This window comes from Strongylocentrotus purpuratus, unplaced genomic scaffold (assembly GCF_000002235.5).
Source record: "Strongylocentrotus purpuratus isolate Spur 01 unplaced genomic scaffold, Spur_5.0 spur5_scaffold_5, whole genome shotgun sequence".
Taxonomy (NCBI): domain Eukaryota; kingdom Metazoa; phylum Echinodermata; class Echinoidea; order Camarodonta; family Strongylocentrotidae; genus Strongylocentrotus; species Strongylocentrotus purpuratus.
In genome coordinates this window covers 3,181,392-3,202,833 of record NW_022145611.1, presented here as the reverse complement: position 1 = coordinate 3,202,833, position 21,442 = coordinate 3,181,392, and the positions used below count along the sequence as shown (strand labels likewise).

The 21,442-nt window shown below is 38.0% G+C and overlaps 1 protein-coding gene across 2 annotated transcripts in view; it reads left to right on the top strand.

Moving 5' to 3' along the window:
• Window positions 1–21,442, top strand: part of LOC753373 (proton-coupled folate transporter) — a 28,666-nt gene that overhangs the window by 2,251 nt on the left and 4,973 nt on the right. For both annotated transcript variants that reach the window (XM_011670039.2, XM_001182051.4), the window contains exons 2-6: window positions 3,367–4,320; window positions 6,375–6,440; window positions 8,533–8,706; window positions 12,162–12,245; window positions 15,318–15,477. In XM_011670039.2, the coding sequence (XP_011668341.2) occupies window positions 3,396–4,320; window positions 6,375–6,440; window positions 8,533–8,706; window positions 12,162–12,245; window positions 15,318–15,477 (1,409 nt within the window). In that variant the 5' untranslated portion in view covers window positions 3,367–3,395. The remainder of the gene's footprint in view (window positions 1–3,366; window positions 4,321–6,374; window positions 6,441–8,532; window positions 8,707–12,161; window positions 12,246–15,317; window positions 15,478–21,442) is intronic.

Genomic DNA, 21,442 nt, shown 5'->3' with positions numbered 1-21,442 from the left:
AATTCAGAATCATATCCGTACTCTGGCTTGGAGATACCCTACTATAACATACCAAAAATCAACTCAATCTTCATCAATCAGTAGGGGCGCTGCTTCGAGAATAAAGATTGTCTGCTTAAACGAGGATCGTCTTCGTAAACGCGGACAGATGCGTCCGCAAAAATAAGGATCTTCTGCATTTTCGCAGACGTTTTATATTTCCGATCGGCGCTTTGAGCGATGTGAAAAAACGGATTCCGCAATGATTTTACATGGACTTTGTACACAGACTTTCAGTTTATGAGCGATAAATCATTGGGAAAACGGACAACCCATAAAAGGAGACGGTTAACTAGGCTTATTTTCACCCGCAGAGCGCTGATGAAAAAAAAAAAGGTCTGCGAAAATGCAGAGGATCCTTATTTTTGAGGACGCATTTTGTCTGCGTTTACAAGAATATCCTCATTCATGAGGACGATCCTCATTCTCGGACCAGCCCCCTACTGTCAATTGTTCAAATAATGGTCAAGATTAAAAATTTGTTATGTTTCTTTCTTGTTTCGTGTAAATTTTCTTATCTTTTTTAGAGTATTTTTCCTTAAAAAAAGAAGACTTATGATGTTCACTTTCTCACAGGATTCACGGCAAACTGCTGCACAATACAATTGCAAACCATACCGATGGTTGGGTGCAGGCGCGCGCGCTCTATATAAAGTTAACGACCGTAATGATGAATTGCTCACATGAATTTAATGAGGATCTGAGATTACATTCGGTAACTTCAGTCCCGCCCCCCCACTCAGTGTTATTTAGGGTACGCGTATGCATGTTCCCTCCCTTTGAAAGCACTCTCCTAAGTCCGGTGTATAAGGTCAATACGGGCCAATTTTTTTTGTGTATTACGAGCCTGACTTTGTTGCATGAAAAATACCCCTTTACCAGAGATTTTGGGAACATGAATGCAGTCCCTTCGTTTCTGTAGTGGTGGGGGGGGGGTGGGCCTATAGTCCTTTACAAATTTTTAGGTTGCCAAATGACAGTTTAGGTGGTTACAGTGAATATGTGAAAAGATATCTTATGCGCGAGGACTTACGTAAGTATTATATTATTAGGTATCTACCACAATCTAAGCTTTGATTTCATACATGTACCTCCATTCACAAAATTGAAATTATACAATAGGCTTGCCGGTGCAGCATGTGTGAGAGAGAGAGAGAGAGAGGATTGAGGAGTCCTGAATAGGACTCTTGGTAATCTTCTCCTGACGACGGATAGTCAACCTGTTCAAAACGTCAAGCCACTCCCACCACTCATCATCTTCAAGCACTATAGTTCTCCTGAGAACTATAAGCTATGAAAGATAACCAACAGTCTTTTTCAAGACTACACAAACGGTCCATTTCAGGACTACACACCCTCAAGAAAGATTACAGAGAATCCTTTTCAAGACTCCTCAATCCTCTCTCTCTCTCACACATGGTGCACCCGCAAGCCTATTGTATATCTACATGTACATCACCATGCAAGTCGATACTTGCAAGCAGCATCTATATTGAAATTGCGGCAATAATGATGTAAACAGCTGGCAATTTCAAAGTTTTGTGAGGCGGCTGGATGCAAATTTCTATGGCTCTGCAGCTACCCTAGCTCAGCTACTGCATGCTGGAGTGGATTCCACTTAGAGTCAAGTCTCTTTGACTCTCTAGGTTTCGGCTGACAGCAGTGGCACTGCTAGCTAGTGCTGTGCGTTTTCTACAGGCAGTGTGCAACTAAGCTGTCACATTGATTTTCTCTGATTTTCTTGTGAAAACTTTACTTTTAAAAAAGATTATAAAAATTCAGTAAAAATGGTCAGAATTTCAAGATCTAAGCATTGATTTCACACCTCTATTCACTAAAACTGTATAAGAATTGTGGCAATCATGATGGAATTAGATTGCAATTTTGAGTTCCATGATTGCCTACAATCTAACAGTTTTACAAATCGTCTAGTTTCGACTAATGATCCATCAAAAGTCAAATGAAATCGACCACCAAAAATTTGGTCCCTATGCTCCGTTTTGCATCTGCTTTTACATATGCATAACATGGTAAAGTATGGATCAAGTTTTATTATTTAGAACCAAATTTGTGTACCCAGTATACAATATTAAGCGGTTTATGATTTATATAGGTGTTTTTTTTTTTTTGAGGGGGGGGGGGGGGGGTGGCAGGTTGCCACCTGGGCACCCAAGACTGGACTTTGAGGTTGCCCGGTGGCGTTTTAGGTGTTCAATGGAACCTGGGCAATTGCTAATTTTGAGCCTTGATATATGCCATCCTACAACTTAAACAAATTCAACTACAATATTCAATGGTCATTGTCGCGGTTGAAATTGAGTCTAAAGAGTAATTTAAAGTGATGAAATTGTGAAAAATAAACGCTTATCATTTTTATGTTGTATAGATCTAGCTCCTTCTCAAGATTGATATTACTGTAGTTTCAAAACAATGTTTCTTGCCTCAAACCAACTGATTTTCTTTTCCTGTTTGGAAATTTTATATCAAAAGTGCATATTCAGAGATTTTCATGGTCGTAGCTACCATTGTATGGCTGTACATGTGTAGGTACTATTTGAAATTTATCAGGAGCACCAATGAATTATATATTTTTCAATTTCTCAAAATTCCTAGGGCTTTAGAGCCAAATTTTTCAAATTTGCTTATTCTAATGAAACAGGACTTTACCATTGAGAGGGCTGGTGGCCGCTGGTCGCCTCGCCCCAGGCTCGCCCCAAGAAGATGCAAACGATGAATGAAGATTCAGACAAAACAAAAATGGCAGCAACTAAAACTGTCAATTGAAGAACTGCAAAAAAAGAACTGCTGACCAGTACAAGACCCTATCATTTTTATACCTTCCAAACAAAGAAACCCACGTGGCCAAAAGCCCCGTCTCTCAAAAAGCTCTCCCTGGCTCGGATAAGCGTTGGCCTAGACAGTGCCAGGTGACCAGGAATTTTTTTTTTTGTGGCCGAATATTCGAGTACGAGAAATTGTACTTGAGTAGTTGTCAACAGTGCGGGTACTCGAGCATTCGACTACTCGTCGCAGCCCTACTCTTTATCACCATTTCTCTCTCTCTGCTGATCTAATACCTCAACCTCCTCCCTCGCAACCCAAACTACTCCCTCGCATAACTCACACTCTCACCTGCTCTAGCTCTTTCAAAACAACAATATCTGGTTTTGTATGAATACAAAATAGATCCCCTACTTAAATATGAGCATGACAGAACTAGAATGCTGTAAATACATGTATGCTCAAAAGTATTCATTTTACTTCTACCGGTAATTAACATTCAGTGTGTATTATTACAAGAAATGTCTTTTTGATTTCTTTGATCAGATCCAGTTTGATGAGATGAAGATAGCAGCATGAATTGGCTACAAAGGAACGTGACTGTTGAGCCAGTCTTATTCTTCTATATGCTGGGATCCTTCATGCAATACCTGGCCTTGCAACAGCTCCTCATAGAAAAGGTGTGCTTCCAAGAAATCAATGACACTGTCATCTGTGCCAACTTATCAGCATACACAGATGAGAACAAGATTGTTCAGACAAGGACGTCCTACTGGCTGATAGTGCTCAATTTGGCTTTAACTGTGCCTTCTGTGCTTTCCACTCTAGTGATTGGAGCCTGGACGGACAAAGTCGGAAGGAGAGTAGCCATGGTGTTACCTTCTTTTGGAGCAGCTTTGAATGGTGTTTGCTTGATTTTGAGTACCATCTACCTGGAGCTTTCCATAGGAATCATGGTCTTAGGGTCAGTGCTACTGGGTCTACTTGGAGCGTATGCAACGGTCCTAGCAGCAGTGTTTAGTTACCTAGGTGATATTACCAAAGAGAGAACACGCACTAGAAGGTTTGGATTCCTAGAGGCAATGACCTTCGCAGGTAGTTTTGTTGGATTGCTGACATGTGGCCTAATCATTGACAACCTTGGCTATGTGGCAGTATTCATCGTCTACATCTCCTGCAACGCTGTGGTAGTCCTCTATGTGCTGCTGTGGTTAATAGAATCTAGCAGTTATGTCGCAAGCCAGGGTTCCTATACCACCCCCAAGGCAACCAATGATGCGCTCCGATCAGGAGAAACAGAACCTAGTGGAACCGATGAAGTTGTTCCCAAGTTAGAAGAGGAAAGAAGATGGTCCTGCAAGAGATCATGTGTACAGCTATGTCAGTTACAAAGTATAGGCAAGTCTTTTCTGACTGTGGGTAGACAGCGACCAAACAAACAAAGAGTACAGCTCCTCCTACTGCTCTGCTGCCTATTCACTTTCCAGCTTGTCGGCACAGGTAGGAAACATCAAGAGTTTTCTTTAATGTTGTGTTATGTGTGAATATATTGTAGACTACTCTATACATGTACATGTAGGTGATTGAAAATGTGGCGCATTATCTGTATAGTGTCGAGCATTATATCACCTGTATCTCCATTTGCATTTAAATGACGCAACACCCTTTGTTATTTGCCAAGCTCAAAGTCAAAATATATATGATTTTTTTTTATTATTAGGAACTCACATAAAAAGTGGTGAGAAATCGGTGAGAAATTTCATTCTGTCAGGTTAACAGCATTATTGTTTATTGGATTGTGTGCAATACTAGATTCAAGGAAAATAAAATAAAAACATGTCTTGATTTGTCAGGCTGTGTAAGAGGTCACTTGCTAAGTTTGTATCCTGTCTTGAAACACACTGTGCCACTAATTGACCACTGACCAGCCATATCTCCCTGGCTTCAAACAGACTTCTTGAATGTCATCTTGTTTATGGCCTTGAAACGGTCAAGTTAAGAGTTGTTTTTAGCAGAGGTCAGTTCTTGAAACAGAATACTCCGGTCTCTCTCTACCCTCTGTGACACTCCTTTTCTTTTATCATTTTAATGCTGACCAAAGCATTGACTAGTGGGTGTCCGATTATGAAACGTGATCATCCTACAATAATAATTTTAGACAATTGTTATGCACCTTTATGCAGGTTGTTCACACACAGAGCAAGGCATTGTTATTGTTTTAACACAGATCCACACAAAGGAATAATAGTCCATAGAAATCTTCATTTCCTCCAACACTTTACATTATTTATTTCAGAATTCAAAGTTGAAATAATTTAGAGATGTTATCCTTTTAGCCGTCCCCGCTCCCTCATTGCATCATATTTTTGTAATGTTCCTGAGAGACCTATATCTTAGAAGTAGTGACTGCTTTATTTTAGCTCCTACTTTACTTTAATAATATACAAACAAACATGTAATACTTCATGAATGTTATGATTAATACCAGTATTATCAGATTCTAATATTTAGGGTTTCCTTGATCCATATATATGGATTCTAATCAAAATGTGTGAGATGACATGGGACATCGTCTGCTTGTGCAAATCATGCCCCAACCTGTGATGTCACACATCTTAGCAGTGTTCAGAGAGCTCTTCAGGTGCTATTCCGGGGCTGTATTTAAGCATTTTGTAATTGATAATAATCATTACTTCATATGTTTCCAAGTATTCAATTTTGATAAAATTGTCAATTCAAAGTTTTACCTGCACAATAATGACAATAAGGTTAGTTTTTAATATCTTCGCACAGCTCTCCTAGGGACTTGGTAATGAGGATTATTGCCTTCTCAAAGGGCACTAAGCACATTGATTTGGTTTTGAACCTGGGACCTCCAGGTTTCCAGGCCACTGAGCCATTGTGCCTCCGGCAAAATGAGACAAAAGAATTTATAAAAACTATAATTTACTGTTCATCTGAAATGTTGAAAGTCGCAATCACTGATGGTATCTCTTGCCAATGCTAGCTGCCATGATGGCTGATGAACTAATGGAAAAACACAACTCAAATAAGACTTTTTTCACAATTATTATGGTGGAAAAGATGGTGGACAAGTAAAAGTATTATTTACCACTCCTAATTCATTGAAAATATTCTGTTGAATTACTAAAATGGGAAAAAGGAGATACTTGTATTTTTTAATACTTGGTGTAGAATTTCGCATTTTAAAGCACGCTACTGTACTATAACTTCGCAGAATTTCTTTTCATCATTTTGGAGTAGAAGAATGTGGCTATTTTAGCAACAAGATGAGACTTGTAATAGTTTGAATATTGCCATATCTGCCACGAAATAAAACATCAAAAATATAGAATAGCTCACACATGCATAGAATGTATATTGGTGGAGGTTTTGAGAAGAACATTTGAGAGCAATGAACCTTGTATGATCACACATGAGGTCAAAGCTGTCATTGTTTTCTTATGCTACTTAGTTTTGATTACCATCCATTTCACCATTTCACCCAGACTCTCTCTCTCCCTCTCTCTCTCTCTGTGGCTTTCTTTCAACAGGTGAAAACGATACAACAGTCCTGTATCTGAAGAAAGCTCCGCTATCATTTACATCTTCCCAAATCTGTGAGTATTACACCAAATCAAAAGTGAAATATAATCCTGGCATGCAATGGCAAGGACCCAGGCTTTGTAACTATTTGTTTTGCGAGCTAAATCAAGAGGTCATGATCAAGTTGAATGAATGAATGAAAGAGGAATGAAAGAGGAATGAGTGCAGGAGACAGCTCTTCTCATTTACTTTGCTCAAGTTCACAAGTTATTTTGGAACAGCTGCTCAGTGAAAAGAAGATATCCTTGAGTTGAGGGTCTAGTTGCATTCTGATGTGCAGGCCGGGAGCATGCATACACTCTATGATAAATCATCCCAGCCATATGCATTACCTGGTTTTCTTTGAATGTTATTTGATTACGGTAAAACGTTCATGTAGTTTGACCTTGCATGACTATTACTTCCATGTTAAATGCTTTAAAAAGAAAGTTATTACCAGAATTTTGACTTTGATGTAATCAGTGCTACCAGGTTTTGTGGATTAATGGCTCTTTAACTTAGTGAGTGGATATAATGTACATGTACATGTATCGGTATGCAAAAAATAATTGGAAATCATGATTTTTCACACAAAAAATATAATGGATAATTTTTTAAGGCACCATCATTTTGATACAAGTGAACTATTATGTCACGACTTCATGTTCTTGCATAAACTCATGGCCAAAGAAGTTGTTTTTCTCGGAATGCCTGCAATAGAAATATTGCGTTTTGTGACGAAACTCTTCAAATGATCTTGTAAATTGAAGTTCTAAGAACGTTAAATGCATGCATGCAGGCACTATATGTATGGAGGAAATTTAATATTAAACAATATTTTGGACGATCCGTCATCAAGTAGCAAAAGTCTGAAATGTTTTTCTTGGATATTCAGTTGTTATACTGAGGACTTATAGATTTGCACGTTCATTAGTAGACTGCTACGTATGCGGCCATTTTTTAAGCAGAGTTGATGATGCATGCTGACTGTTGTTTGTTACCTTTTTCATTTCACACAATGACGACGATCAGTGACGTCATGCATATGTTCGCGCTCGCACGATATTTGATCGAAAAGCTAAAGATCTAACACCAAATTCGGTGCACGGGACTGTACTTGATAATTGTGCTGCAGCAACTTGGTGATGCATAAATAAAATGTGTTCATTTTATGGATTAATCTGCAACGCATTTAATTTGAGGAAAATTACAGACAAGAGAATGCGTTTTTAGAGAATGTTAGAGAGCTTACTGTTCCGCAATTCTCCGTTTGCAGAATTAGGTCAATTTGGTCCATTTTGTGACTTCAATGTGCTGTTTCATATCTACAGAATATTGCTTACGAACTGTACCGTCACAGATTTAGAACGACGGCAAAACAAGGGTGAACGCTTTCGAGAATTCTGCTACGAACGATGAGCTCATCGATGCGCAGGCCCACTGCTTAAAAAATGACCGCATACATCGCAGTCCACTAGTGAACGTGCAAATTGAAAAGTGCCGAATGTTTGGTTTGGGCAGGTGTTGATTTCATCATTGTGGTTGTGGTAGAAGGCTCGGTGATACCTTCATTGAGATGAGGTCAAGATGTTGAAATGATGAGGTTATGTTCATTAATAAGTATAGGACGAGCATCCGTAGCAAAGTAAGCATACTATGCCAAAGCTAGGGTAATAGTTTCCAAACTTCCTTTAAAGGACTTTATCACTGTCTGACAGGGAACAAAATACTTAACAAATTTCGGGGGCTACTTTTCAAGCTTGCATGAAAAATTGAAAATAACACTCTTTAATTTGTTTTGCATTGAACTCTATGCAAATTTTGGGGCGCTCTTTAATGACTTTTAGGGGCTCTTTTTGGCATTTCGGGGGCTAATTCGCCCTGAGCCCCATGTATTTTTTTCACACTGTTTTCACATAATGTGATCAGTGCTATGAACGGTTTATTACTTTTATTGTTATTTGCTAGCTCTCATATTTTTAGATGCAAAACCTGTAATACCGGTAGTGTAGTGTGATAATATGATAGTATTACGTACAAGTACATGTATGTAACAACTTTGGCTGACATTCTAATTCAAAGTAGTTAATTGCATAAATTGTGATTTTGCCTGTCTTTCCTTTGTAGCATACTACTCTGGTTGTAAGAGTGGTCTTCAGAGTCTGATGCTGTTGACAGCCATGCCTCTCCTGCATCTATGCGGTGTCCATGATTGCTTCATAGCATTAGGTGCCCTGTGCTTCAGGATGAGTGGTTATGTGGTCTTTGGTCTTGCAAGGACACTCTGGCAAGTTTTTACAGGTAAGCTAATGCACCTCAATCAATAGGCACGTCTTCATCATCTCGAGATTGCCAAATAGCCCGCTATTTCTGATTTGGGAAATAATCCTGAAGTTACAAATCACGCCTTCATCAGCTCAAGATTCAACCTCGAAACTCGACCTTGAGAAATTAGCTCGAGATATTTTGCTCAGCGTTCGCGCATAGTGCGAGTCTTTGGTCTGGTGAGGATGCACCGGACAAATAGCTGGATATTTTGCAAACTATCCCAAGATATCTTGGGATGACAATCCCGACCAAATATCCCGCTAATTGCAACCTTGGGCTAATGAAGACGCAAATTAACTGGATAGTTTGCGATCGGGATAGTTCAAATAGCGGGATATTTGGCAAAAGTGAAGACAGGCCTATTGTTACCTCTGTTAGTTTGTTTGGGGGCCATTATCTTGTATAATTGTCTCTTCTCAGAAGGTAGGTTAATAATTTCCTTTGAAGAATTGCTGGGCCTGATTATGTGTGTTGAAAGAGACTTCATAGAGTACACAGTGTTCTTCTGTTTATGATGTTGTTTGATATAAAAAAATTAAAGATATTGCTAGTCCTCATTGGTAAGGAAACATACTAGACAGTGCCATTTGAATGATGGTATTGTGATATTTAAAAGGCCTTTTTTGTTGGTATGGATAGGATAAGAACATGAATAAACTCAACCATTATTATTTCAACATTTTCAGGTTAAAACGAAAGTTAAAAAACGAAAGTTAAAAAAGGAAAGTAAAGCTATCAGGTATGAGGTTTGATTTTGTCAATGTCCTCTTAATCATAGAATTGTTTCAAAATGAGATTAGCCTGATTAATAATTTTTTGTGAATCAACTAATATTGGTGGAGAATAGAGACCACCTAGTCAGAAAGCAGGCCTCACCCATGGCGCATCACTATCAAGCTTTCTCTACCAGTGAATACCTGCTGTAATTAGGATGATAACATAAGCCAAACATTGGTCTCTATTACACCTTGGTGTCATAGAGTGCGTGGCAAGGAGGTCAAAGGTCAACCAACACATATTTATTCAGGTTTTTCATGATGTTGATGCCACACCTACCGGTATGTTGCTATGTTATGATTGGCATTCTTGTTTCCTCCTGAGGAATAGAATCTACGAAGAACATGTATTCAGGAGGAGAAGGGGTAATAAAGGATTAAAACATTGGGAGGGAGATGTATTGAGGGCAAGAAGGGATAATAAAGGATTAAAACATTAGGAGCAAGATTTATTCAGGAGGAGAAGGGGTAATAAAGGATTAAAACATTAGGAGCAAGATTTATTCAGGAGGAGAAGGGGTAATAAAGGATTAAAACATTAGGAGCAAGATTTATTCAGGAGGAGAAGGGGTAATAAAGGATTAAAACATTAGGAGCGAGATTTATTCAGGAGGAGAAGGGGTAATAAAGGATTAAAACATTAGGAGCAAGATTTATTCAGGAGGAGAAGGGGTAATAAAGGATTAAAACATTAGGAGCAAGATTTATTCAGGAGGAGAAGGGGTAATAAAGGATTAAAACATTAGGAGCAAGATTTATTCAGGAGGAGAAGGGGTAATAAAGGATTAAAACATTAGGAGCAAGATTTATTCAGGAGGAAAAGGGGTAATAAAGGATTAAAACATTAGGAGCGAGATTTATTCAGGAGGAGAAGGGGTAATAAAGGATTAAAACATTAGGAGCAAGATTTATTCAGGAGGAGAAGGGGTAATAAAGGATTAAAACATTAGGAGCAAGATTTATTCAGGAGGAGAAGGGGTAATAAAGGATTAAAACATTAGGAGCAAGATTTATTCAGGAGGAGAAGGGGTAATAAAGGATTAAAACATTAGGAGCAAGATTTATTCAGGAGGAGAAGGGGTAATAAAGGATTAAAACATTAGGAGCAAGATTTATTCAGGAGGAAAAGGGGTAATAAAGGATTAAAACATTAGGAGCGAGATTTATTCAGGAGGAGAAGGGGTAATAAAGGATTAAAACATTAGGAGCAAGATTTATTCAGGAGGAGAAGGGGTAATAAAGGATTAAAACATTAGGAGCAAGATTTATTCAGGAGGAGAAGGGGTAATAAAGGATTAAAACATTAGGAGCAAGATTTATTCAGGAGGAGAAGGGGTAATAAAGGATTAAAACATTAGGAGCAAGATTTATTCAGGAGGAGAAGGGGGTAATAAAGGATTAAAACATTAGGAGCAAGATTTATTCAGGAGGAGAAGGGGTAATAAAGGATTAAAACATTAGGAGCAAGATTTATTCAGGAGGAGAAGGGGTAATAAAGGATTAAAACATTGGGAGGGAGATGTGAATAGAGGAGGTCAATGCCTAGAGTAAGTCTAATGTGCGCAGATGAAGATTTTTTTTGTCAAGGAAAAAAAAAATCACAAACTGTAAATATGAGGATATACATGTACACGTACTACTGCAGCCTTAACAGGCATAGTCAAAGGAGGAAGAATTATCAATTCTAAAGGAGAGGAGCCAAACAGAGAGAGAGAGAGAGAGAGAGAGAGAGAGAGAGAGGGAGATGGAGCGAGGGAGGTTGATTCACACAAATAATGTTTATTTCTTTTTTTTAAATAGTTGGTCAAAATCATTTTTCCATAAGTTTGATATATTCTTTTGTGTTTGTCTACCTTATTTAATTAATCCTAATTATTTATTTATTATCTTAATTATTGATTCAATACTTTTTCCTCTTTGAAGGTTATTGCACCTTAAATAAGTTCCACATTTATTGCATCATGTACATGTACAGTGTAGGTGTATTTTCATAGCAAGGGTATTCACAAAATGATGTGGTTGTGTAATCATCTACTGAATGGTACTTATGGCATGATTATACAATAAAGGAAATATTAGAGTGCATATACTCGATTGTACAAACTGTACGTGGAATGCTGGTAACAAACCAGACAAATTTTGCTACAATTACACCTGGGAGATGTTTCACAAAGACTAAGATTGACTTTGAGTTGGACTTAACTATGACAGGCCATTCATGCCACTGGTTGCTCTCACCATTGTTATCTTTAGAAAATATTTTTCCTTCAATAATGAATCATCAAAAAATGTAAATTCTGCAGATTTGTGACCATCATTGTACATTGTACGTCCCTTAAGAGACCATGGTGGGAGCAAACAGTGGCATGAATGGCCTACCATAGTTAAGTCCAACTTAAAGTCAATCTTAGTCTGTGTGAAACACCCTCAGTAATGCTATACATGATACATGAATAAGGATCTTTGTAAAATTTTCTAAAATAGGATGATTAATTTTTCAGTGCCACTAATTTTTGCTGATGTTATTTTGCAGAACAAACTACCTTCTTTTTACCACTTTCCATTTACTGTTGGTGAACCCACACGTGACTTATTTTGTAGACTTTAGTACTGCCTTTAATTTGTTGTGAAACTATTTTATTTTTGTTTTAGTTGCATTTCTGTTGTCTCCATCTGGTATGCCTGCTGCTACTACCCGCTCTATGATGTCAAAGATAGTGGTCCCATCTGAACAAGGTAAGAAGCTCTATTCCCACCAACAACAAAAAATATTCTCTCTTGAAAAGAATATAAGATAGAACCTCGTAGCAAATTATTAACAAATCATAAGCTATAACTACAATTACAGTTACCTTATTTCTTTATTGTCTTAGGGTTTAATTTCCTTTTACAAACAGTATTGGAGAAAAGTATTGGGTAGGGGGGGGGGGAAGTATTGGGGAATAGTATTGGAGAGGGGGGGGGGGATAGTATTTGGGAGGGGGTGGGTAGTATTGGGGAATAGTTTTGGGGAGGGGTAGGTAGTATTGGGAATAGTTTTGGGGAGGGGGTGGGTAGTATTGAGGAATAGTTTTTTGGGAGGGGGTGGGTAGTATTGGGGAATAGTTTTTGGGAGGGGGTGGGTAGTATTGGGGAATAGTTTTTGGGAGGGGGTGGGTAGTATTGGGGAATAGTTTTTGGGAGGGGGTGGGTAGTATTATAGTATTAATGACTGCTTTGAGAGAAATGGTTGTTTTTATACGCTCAAGGGAAGGTTAGCCGAGGGCAATAGCCCAATTGTAACCTTCCCGAGAGCGTATAAAAACAACTATTTCTCGAATATTAAAGCAGTCATTAATACTTTTATATGCCGAAAACAAAAGAGTCAACTAATGACACCACCTTGGCCTTTCTCTAGTTTATCTGCACGGTTGTTTTTTATGAGTGTATCTTTGAGAGTAGACTAGATCTAGATTCTAGTCTAAGCAAGATATTTTTACAATTTTGGGGGTGGGCCGGCCCTGTGGGGAATATGGAGAAGAACCTGCGCTTTCATATGACACCTCACTTATTGAGTATCACCTTCAGGATCACAACAGATAAAGGTTTGAATCTCGAATTGAAAAAAAAAACTTGACTTTTTTTGCATGGTCGCGCAATGCACGTAGACTGCATAGAGACTGCATTGCGTGCAATCTCTATGGGAAGAATTTTTGTACACAACATCGGGTGCGCGATCAGACACCCTGACTACTAGATCTATTTTCGTCTACGTCTATGCTGGTACTCCATTTTCAGCAACTAAACGAACATGTTTATGGATAATTTCACGTACCCTTTTTGTTGTTCTTGCTGTCAGTGAGTCTTGCAGTTGAAATCTTGGGAGAGTTTCTTTAGTCATTTTTGTCTTGTTTTGAATTGTCTTGTCTTGTATGAAAATACCGACCAATTCTTCGCACACGTACGGTATCCTCGATCGCTCAAACCATTTTTTAACACGTAAAACTTTGGGTAACCATGGTTACTGGGATTTTAGAACTATTTTTACATGGGTTTGGAATTTTACCGGGAATTTTACAGGAATAGTTAAAGTTTATGAATGCAATTTCGACCAATCAGATGGCTAGATTTCTTAAGTGAGGTATATAATGGGGAATAGTTTTTGGGAGGGGGTGGGTAGTATTGGGGAATAGTTTTGGGGAGGGGGTAGGTAGTATTGGGGAATAGTTTTGGGGAGGGGGTGGGTAGTATTGGGGAATAGTTTTGGGGAGGGGGTGGTTAGTATTGGGGAATAGTTTTGGGGAGGGGGTGGGTAGTATTGGGGAATAGTTTTTGGGGAGGAGGTGGGTAGTATTGGGGAATAGTTTTTGGGAGGGGGTGGGTAGTATTGGGGAATAGTTTTTGGGAGGGGGTGGGTAGTATTGGGGAATACTTTTGGGGAGGGGGTGGGTAGTATTGGGGAATAGTTTTGGGGAGGGGGTGGGTAGTATTGGGGAATAGTTTTTGGGGAGGGGGTGGGTAGTATTGGGGAATAGTTTTTGGGAGGGGGTGGGTAGTATTGGGGAATAGTTTTTGGGAGGGGGTGGGTAGGATTGGGGAATAGTTTTTGGGAGGGGGTGGGTAGTATTGGGGAATAGTTTTTGGGAGGGAGGGGGTGGGTAGTATTGGGGAATAGTTTTTGGGGAGGGGGTGGGTAGTATTGGGGAATAGTTTTTGGGAGGGGGTGGGTAGTATTGGGGAATAGTTTTTGGGAGGGGGTGGGTAGTATTGGGGAATAGTTTTTGGGAGGGGGTGGGTAGTATTGGGGAATAGTTTTTGGGAAAAGTATTATGGAAGATTAGGGTCAATGTGAACACTGCCATCAGATGATCTCTGATGTTCAGTCAATGTCCTAGCCTCTTATCATAACCTACACATATTGTGACATCTGTACAGTTCTGTTTTGACATAAAACATTCCCAGCAGTGGGGGTAGTACCTTGGTAGTACCCATTGAAAGTGAAAATAAACACTTTTATGAGATGACAAACACCTGAATAGCTCTAATACATTAACCATGGTCATTGATGACGGTCTTGATGAATGGGTATGGTCAGGAGGACAATGAGATTGTTTTCTTGTATCTTCTGCCCACACATTGTGATGTATTTTATTGCACAATCTGGTGAGAACTGTCATGTTTGTGGTGATAGATGAAACACTACCAAACATTCAAACTGCCATCACCAGTAAATCACTTTATGTCTAAAAATATAGTGAACAAGAATGCTTTTCTTTTACTTTTATTTTTTCTTTCTCTCTTTGCATTCCAAGGGGGGGGGGGCGGGCAAAGAAATTGATATGTAGAAAGTATTTGTTGAAAAAAAGAATAAAAGTCTGATTACCTAACAGCATTGCTCAGAGTGAATTTAACACCTCTATATTGCAATAATTTTGATTAGTATGAAACTTGAATTACCTAAAAAGAATATGACAAAGGATGTATGATGAGCCATTCAATTTATTAGATCACACATGTATTCCTTGCTGAATGAAAAGATTTAAGAGTGTACTATAGTAGTGTACCAGAATGAAATAAACCTTTTTAACTTCCAAAGAGTAAGAGAGTGCCCTTTTTTCATTTTGAAGACAATAATTATGCAATGTTATGTATGTTAGGTGTACATTGAAGTATCAAACATCTTAAGCAGTACGTGTACTCATCTTGATTTGTAGAAGGATATTACTTTGTGTTCAGAGCTTTTGGTATTTATAAGATTCATAATGTTTGAGATAATTAGCGTATTTCACCATTAACCAAGCTTTATGTCTTAATTTGTTTTAATGACAGGAAGTTTGTTTGCCCTGACTGCAGCCCTTGAAACGATCACTGGAGTATTAGCATCTCTTATCTTCAATGCCCTCTATCCAGCTACTCTAGATATTATGGGAGGTGGACTCGTCTTTATTATCATGGCAGCTTGTCTCATTCTACCTGCCTTGCTACTCATGTAAGTCTATCACATTTATTTGATGAATCTTTGTAGTCCTATGCCCTCTTGCACAGATATTGTGTGCATTTTGATATTTGAATAGAAAAATTATTAGGAGTTAATAATCTAAGCACAATGCCACATACAATGAGTCAGTTTCTGTAGGTTTCAACTTATGATTTTTGATTTCTTTCATTTGCTTTTGAGCTTTATGCAGTGGTTTGAAATTCAGGTAAAGGTTACCTTTATTACACTTTATTATTTTGTGTGTGCACAATTTCAAATGTAAAAAAATGATTTAATTTGTGGAGTGCCAAGGGTCATACTCCTCATCCAGTAAAAATTATCTTAGTTATGTGACTCAATGAACAAACATAAATCATGTCAACATGAAATCAATTTCTCATTTTATGTTATAAATAGATTCATTTTTCTTCATTCTTCATTAAAAGAACTTGACCCTTGGCACTCCATAGATTTCTTGACTAAGTTTAAAAAAGTTTTTGCGTGTGTGGGCTTCTGTGTGTGTGCGTATGTGTGTGTGGGTGGGTGTCTGTGGGTGTGCGTGTGTGCTTGACATTGATGGGATGGTGGATACCAGATGATGACTAGTATCGCATTCCAAAGAAAAGATGATGGTGGTGGAGCGAGCCTTGAGGGATGACATGTGTGTTGGTAGAGAGCAGATAGAAGTGACAGGATGAATGCAGAGAGCCTCTGGCTACATCTCCAATACTCTTCCTAGATGAAGATGACAAAGGGAATGACATGGGAGTGAAGGTCTAGTTTGAAGTGACGATGGGAGATGAAGGCTTTGTTGAGTAATTTAGATGACATTTAGCCAAGTGCAGTAACCTTTAAGCAGGTTCCTATTCTATCCTGGATGAAGAATGACAAATGTAGATTAATGCCTTGATAAAAGACATGGCTGGTATTCAAACTCTAGAACCATCAGGTGATCCACCACACTCGGTCTGTTGACTTGTTCACTAAATCACACCCTTTGAAATTGCAATGTTTAGAATGCTGCTCAGTGGCTGCCGGGCTCACGATCAATTGGGCAAAAAGAATTTCCGTTTCGGTTTAATAAAATTTGGAGTGGACTATTAGGCTATTATTATTATTATTATTATTGTTAGTTATTTGTATTATTCTTTTGAGCCCAGCATCTTGTATAGTGAACTCCTTTATACATGTACATCCTTCTACCTGGTGGTTACAAAGTACATGTTATAATTGTGTTTTGTCATATTCTTGTTTGCTTCTTTGCTTTTCTTGTGTTGTTATTTTGTCATACTCAATTTGAAATATTTATCATTTATCTTAATTTAACATTTTTTAAATAAAGGGTTGTTATTGCTGTTGTTTATTTATTTTTGCTCAAAATGAAAGAGCAAATACCTGTACCTATTTCAATTAATTCTTCTGTCAAATTGAAACCTTTAAAATTTTAGATTTCTTTTTCCCCACAAAGATCATGATAAATTTCATATCATGTTCAGATACTCTCCCTTCCACTTTACACGTAGGTATGAATTTTTTCTCTTTCTTTTCTCACTCTTTTTTAATATACTTGAAACTCACTGGTATAGAGAAAATATTTGGGTCTATCTCTATTGCTCTCTGTGTCTTTCTGTGTGTGACTCTTTGTTACTATCTACATGTAGAGTTCTAGACCTGTTTCATGTGTGTATCTTAATCTACATGTATCTCGGGGGGGGGGGGGGGGGGGGAATACATGGGGGCTCGGGGCAAAGTAGCCCCCGAAATGCCCAAAAGAGCCTGAAAGTCATAAAAGAGCCCCCCCCCCCCCACCCCCAATTTTGCATAGAGTGTTCAATGCAAAACAAATCAAAGAGTGTTATTTCATGCAAGCAAGCTTGAAAAGTAGCTCCTGTAATTTTATAAATATTTATTTCCCTGATGTATTTTAGATGACTTTAACTTAAGCATTTACCTTGATCTTGTTTGATCATATTTATTTTTCATCACAATTTTCCTTTCACATTCCAATAACTGAATTGATCCTTATCACTTTCAAATTCTCCACATTGTCTCCTCTCAGTCTGTAGGAAGCATAAGTCCATGTCTGCATGAAGGTTCCATACTTCTCCTTCCCTCCAGCGTTCTTGGAGTTATTCATAACATTTGTTTGTGGAATGTTGTTCTTTCTTTCACAGACCCAACTTCAAAGTTTTTACACCTACATGTATGAAGGGGGAACAAACCGGACTGCTTTTCCCTTCGTCAATGAATACCCCAAAGCTGAATTTACCTACTTAGTAGGTCCATGATTTAACCATTGCAACACATACAAGCTATTAAACACCCCATCTCCAGTCTCCTATGTCCATTCAAGCTTCATCTGTTTTCTTTCTTTCACTCTGTTTCTCAGTAGTCGGAAGGGTTAGATTAATATCCGTTTTCTAAGTACATGTATGCTGGCGGCGGAGGATGAATTCTTCTGGTGGCAAATTGAGTCCTTGTTGAGTGGGGGCTGGTATCAGACACAGAGCGCTCTAAAATTACATTTTCATGATGATAGAAACCCGGTAAAGTTAACCATCTCAGCTTATTCAGCAGACTGACTCTCTCTTCTCTTCTCTCTTAATTTCTCTCTTTCTATGTCTCTCTTTCTATGTCTCTTCTCTCTTTCTGTCTCTCTCTGTCTCTCTCCCTGTCTCTCTCTCTGTCTCTCTGTCTCTATGTCTCTCTCTTTCTCTCTGTCTCTCTCTGTCTCTCTCTTTCCTGAGTAGGATCCTTGTTAGGTTTTCTCTTTGAAAGTAAAGTATAACAAGGCCAATAGAGTTGACTGTAATGCTGCCATTTTAATAGCAGGGACTATATTAAACGGAAAAGAGTGACTGGATTACGATGCATTTAAAGGTTAATAATGATAGACTAACAGCATGAGTATCAAGAAAGTATTTGTAAAGATTTGAACAGATTTTGAAAGAATCAGCAATGACTTGCAATGTTTACCTCAAATTTATGTTATAACAAATAATGGACATTAACCACAGTCTTGTTAGTTTATGATTACTTATTAGAAAAATTGATTTCTTGTTGTGTTGATTCTAAGGTGGAGCCAAAATTTGAATTTGAAGTGAATACAAATCAAATATACTTTATCAAACACGCTGAAAATTTGTTCCTCATACACAAGAGATGCAGGTGTAAAGAACCACACAACAATATGGTTCTTGATCATTTTGATAATGATGATAATGAAGTCATATACACCTGTCATGCATTCAGGTTCCTGAAGAATAATTAAAGACATACAGTAAACAACTAGATTATTTATACCCGGGTAAATGTGATGCTTATTGTGTTTTCGGTAACACAAGAAGGAAAGGTGGACTGGGTGTATTAAAGCTTTAACATGCCACATTCTCGACAAACATATTTCGGGACAAATCATCGTTTCACATACTTTCAAAATTACAACACTTGGTAAGGGTATGAATAATTTAGGTGTTAAAGGTACTATGTCCCATTTGCAGGCCAAAAAAAATGAAAAAGTTAACTTCCAACTGCATTTGAAAGATAATACTAATTTAGAACTTCCCTAAAAAAGATAGGGCTTGAAAATGTGTTCAAGTGGGAAAATAATGACTATTAGTTGTCAAATCGACTTTAGGGCTATAGAGCCCAAAAGTAATAGTCTTGATTTTCAGACAATTGTACCTAATGGTCATACGTTTTATGCTGCGCAAAGATTCAATCAGTTTAATCTTGGCCATCACAAGAAGTGGGTTATTGATGTAGACAAATGCTCATGTACCCTTTACAACTTTTTTCATGTATGTTATTACCAAAGAAGAAAAAAGGCCAGTCAGTCACTCAATAGTGTATGACAGTGAAGTCTAGCAAGTAAACGGGTTTCCTTGCATAATTTGAATATGAGGACACTGCTAACGTTTAAATTTCACAGATAGGACATACATGACATATTCATAATTCCTGCAAAGTTCTACAGCATTTGTGGTTGGCTGCAAAAGGGAATAGTACCTTTAACTGTAGGTAAAAATGTTTCAGTGTCGTAGTCGAGTGGTTTAAGCACTTGACTTGAAATTCAAAGGTTGTGGTTCGATCCCCGATATGGCACTAATGACATTTGGCAAGGCATTAATCTTCATTTGCCACACTCGACCCAGGTGAGGTACGTGGTAACCTGGCAGGAATTAATTCCTTGAAATGCTGGAGTGCTGTAATGGCAGCTAGGCTAGCTAAAGCCGGGGTAATAATTAATGCACCTCAGAATAGAATTTCTAAATAGATGGCGCTGTAGAAATGCCTATAATTATTATTTTTTATTAAGCTTCAATTTTGGCTTCGTTTTTTCTAGAGTAGAATTGTGAAATATGAAAACATGAATTCTCCTTCAAAATGTATGTAGAGAGCATAGTCTTATATGGATCTTCCTTATTCATGTTTGACACATGGAAGCTATTTTCAAAATGTTGCTGTGGGGCTGACAGGTCAAAGGTCATTGTCACGGTTAATGTCATTGGCATCTATTGGGGATGGAGTCCCGATGCCCCCTAGGTACCCCATCTCATCATCAGCAGCACTCCCCCCCCCCTACCCCTAGGGTCTGATCCCTCCCCAATCATACCACAGTAACAAATTGAAGGTACACGCACCCCTAGGGGTTAACGAAGAGCACCCCAGTGGAACATGGGGTTAAAAGTTCATGACCAGCATTAGGTCTGTTTAAAGTTCAAGTGGAATGGTCCTTCTTATGATGTAGGATGTAGAAGGATGTACGTGAGGAGGAAATATTCAAGAGTGTTTAGATACATGTATGAATAAATTCCCAGCAATAATGCGATTTCTAGAGATCTGTGCAGGTCTTTTCTAGCATTCAAAATGACAAAGTAGGTTCATAGCATTATATACATCACCCCCTCTTGAAAATATTGATCTAGTGACATACTCCACCAAACTCAGTCTATGTTATTTAGGATTTTAGATGAGTTAGATACATTACACACAGAAGATCAAATCATCATGATTGAGAATGACAGTATGAGGAACTCATAAATATCGTCGCTGTTTTCACGAAGTGACGGTAGTGAAAAAAAATTGCATTCACTTTGCGTTATGATTTTCCTCACTACCGTCACTTCGTGAAAACAAGGACGATATTGTTATTATTTGGAGAGTATGGAATGCTTTCTAATTTAGAAGCATGTTGGAGGGGTATACACAATTGTGATCTTGTTATTTGTGTTTCTCAAACAAATTTGTTTGTTTTGATAGTAGAGGATTGATTGACTAGGTCCCCTGGATAGGATAATTGGATGGGTCCCCTCTGTTATATTGGTCTGAAAGTCATAGCCTCCCTCCTGGAAGATCAAATTTGATGTGTCAGGTGGGACTATCTGGGAGTCCATTGCCAGAGGTACCCTGCTGTGCAGTGAGACCGACCCAAGACCAAGCAATTGATTAATCTCCAAAGACAAAGTCAGTCTCTCTTTGTCAGCTAATATATTATTCATGGACACATTGTTGTTGTAATGTTTAAGTTTCTAATTTGTTATCTTATGATGTAATGTTAATATTTGAAGTTATGTTATTAATATAATATTATAGTACCATATCTTTTTATTCATTTTATATAGGAATTAATCTGTAGACATTTGTAAGCATGAAATTGTATTTTGTTTTAGATGTATTGTTAAGTGTGTTAAAGGACCTCCCTGTCTATTTTGTGCTTTTAAAGTCCAACTTTAGTGTCATTATTATTAGTAGTAGTATTATCAAACTACCTGCAAATTAGTACCATAATACTTTAGTTCCGTTAGAATTTGCTTATCCGATTAAATAAAACAAATTGTTGATATACATGTATTCTTTAATATGTAATTGCTGTTTTCTAAATGCTGCAAATTAAACTGTCACTGTCAAAGAATTTGTGTCACATGCATGTACAGTCTTTATCAAATGTTGTCTTTATTGGAGGAAGAGTAAAAGT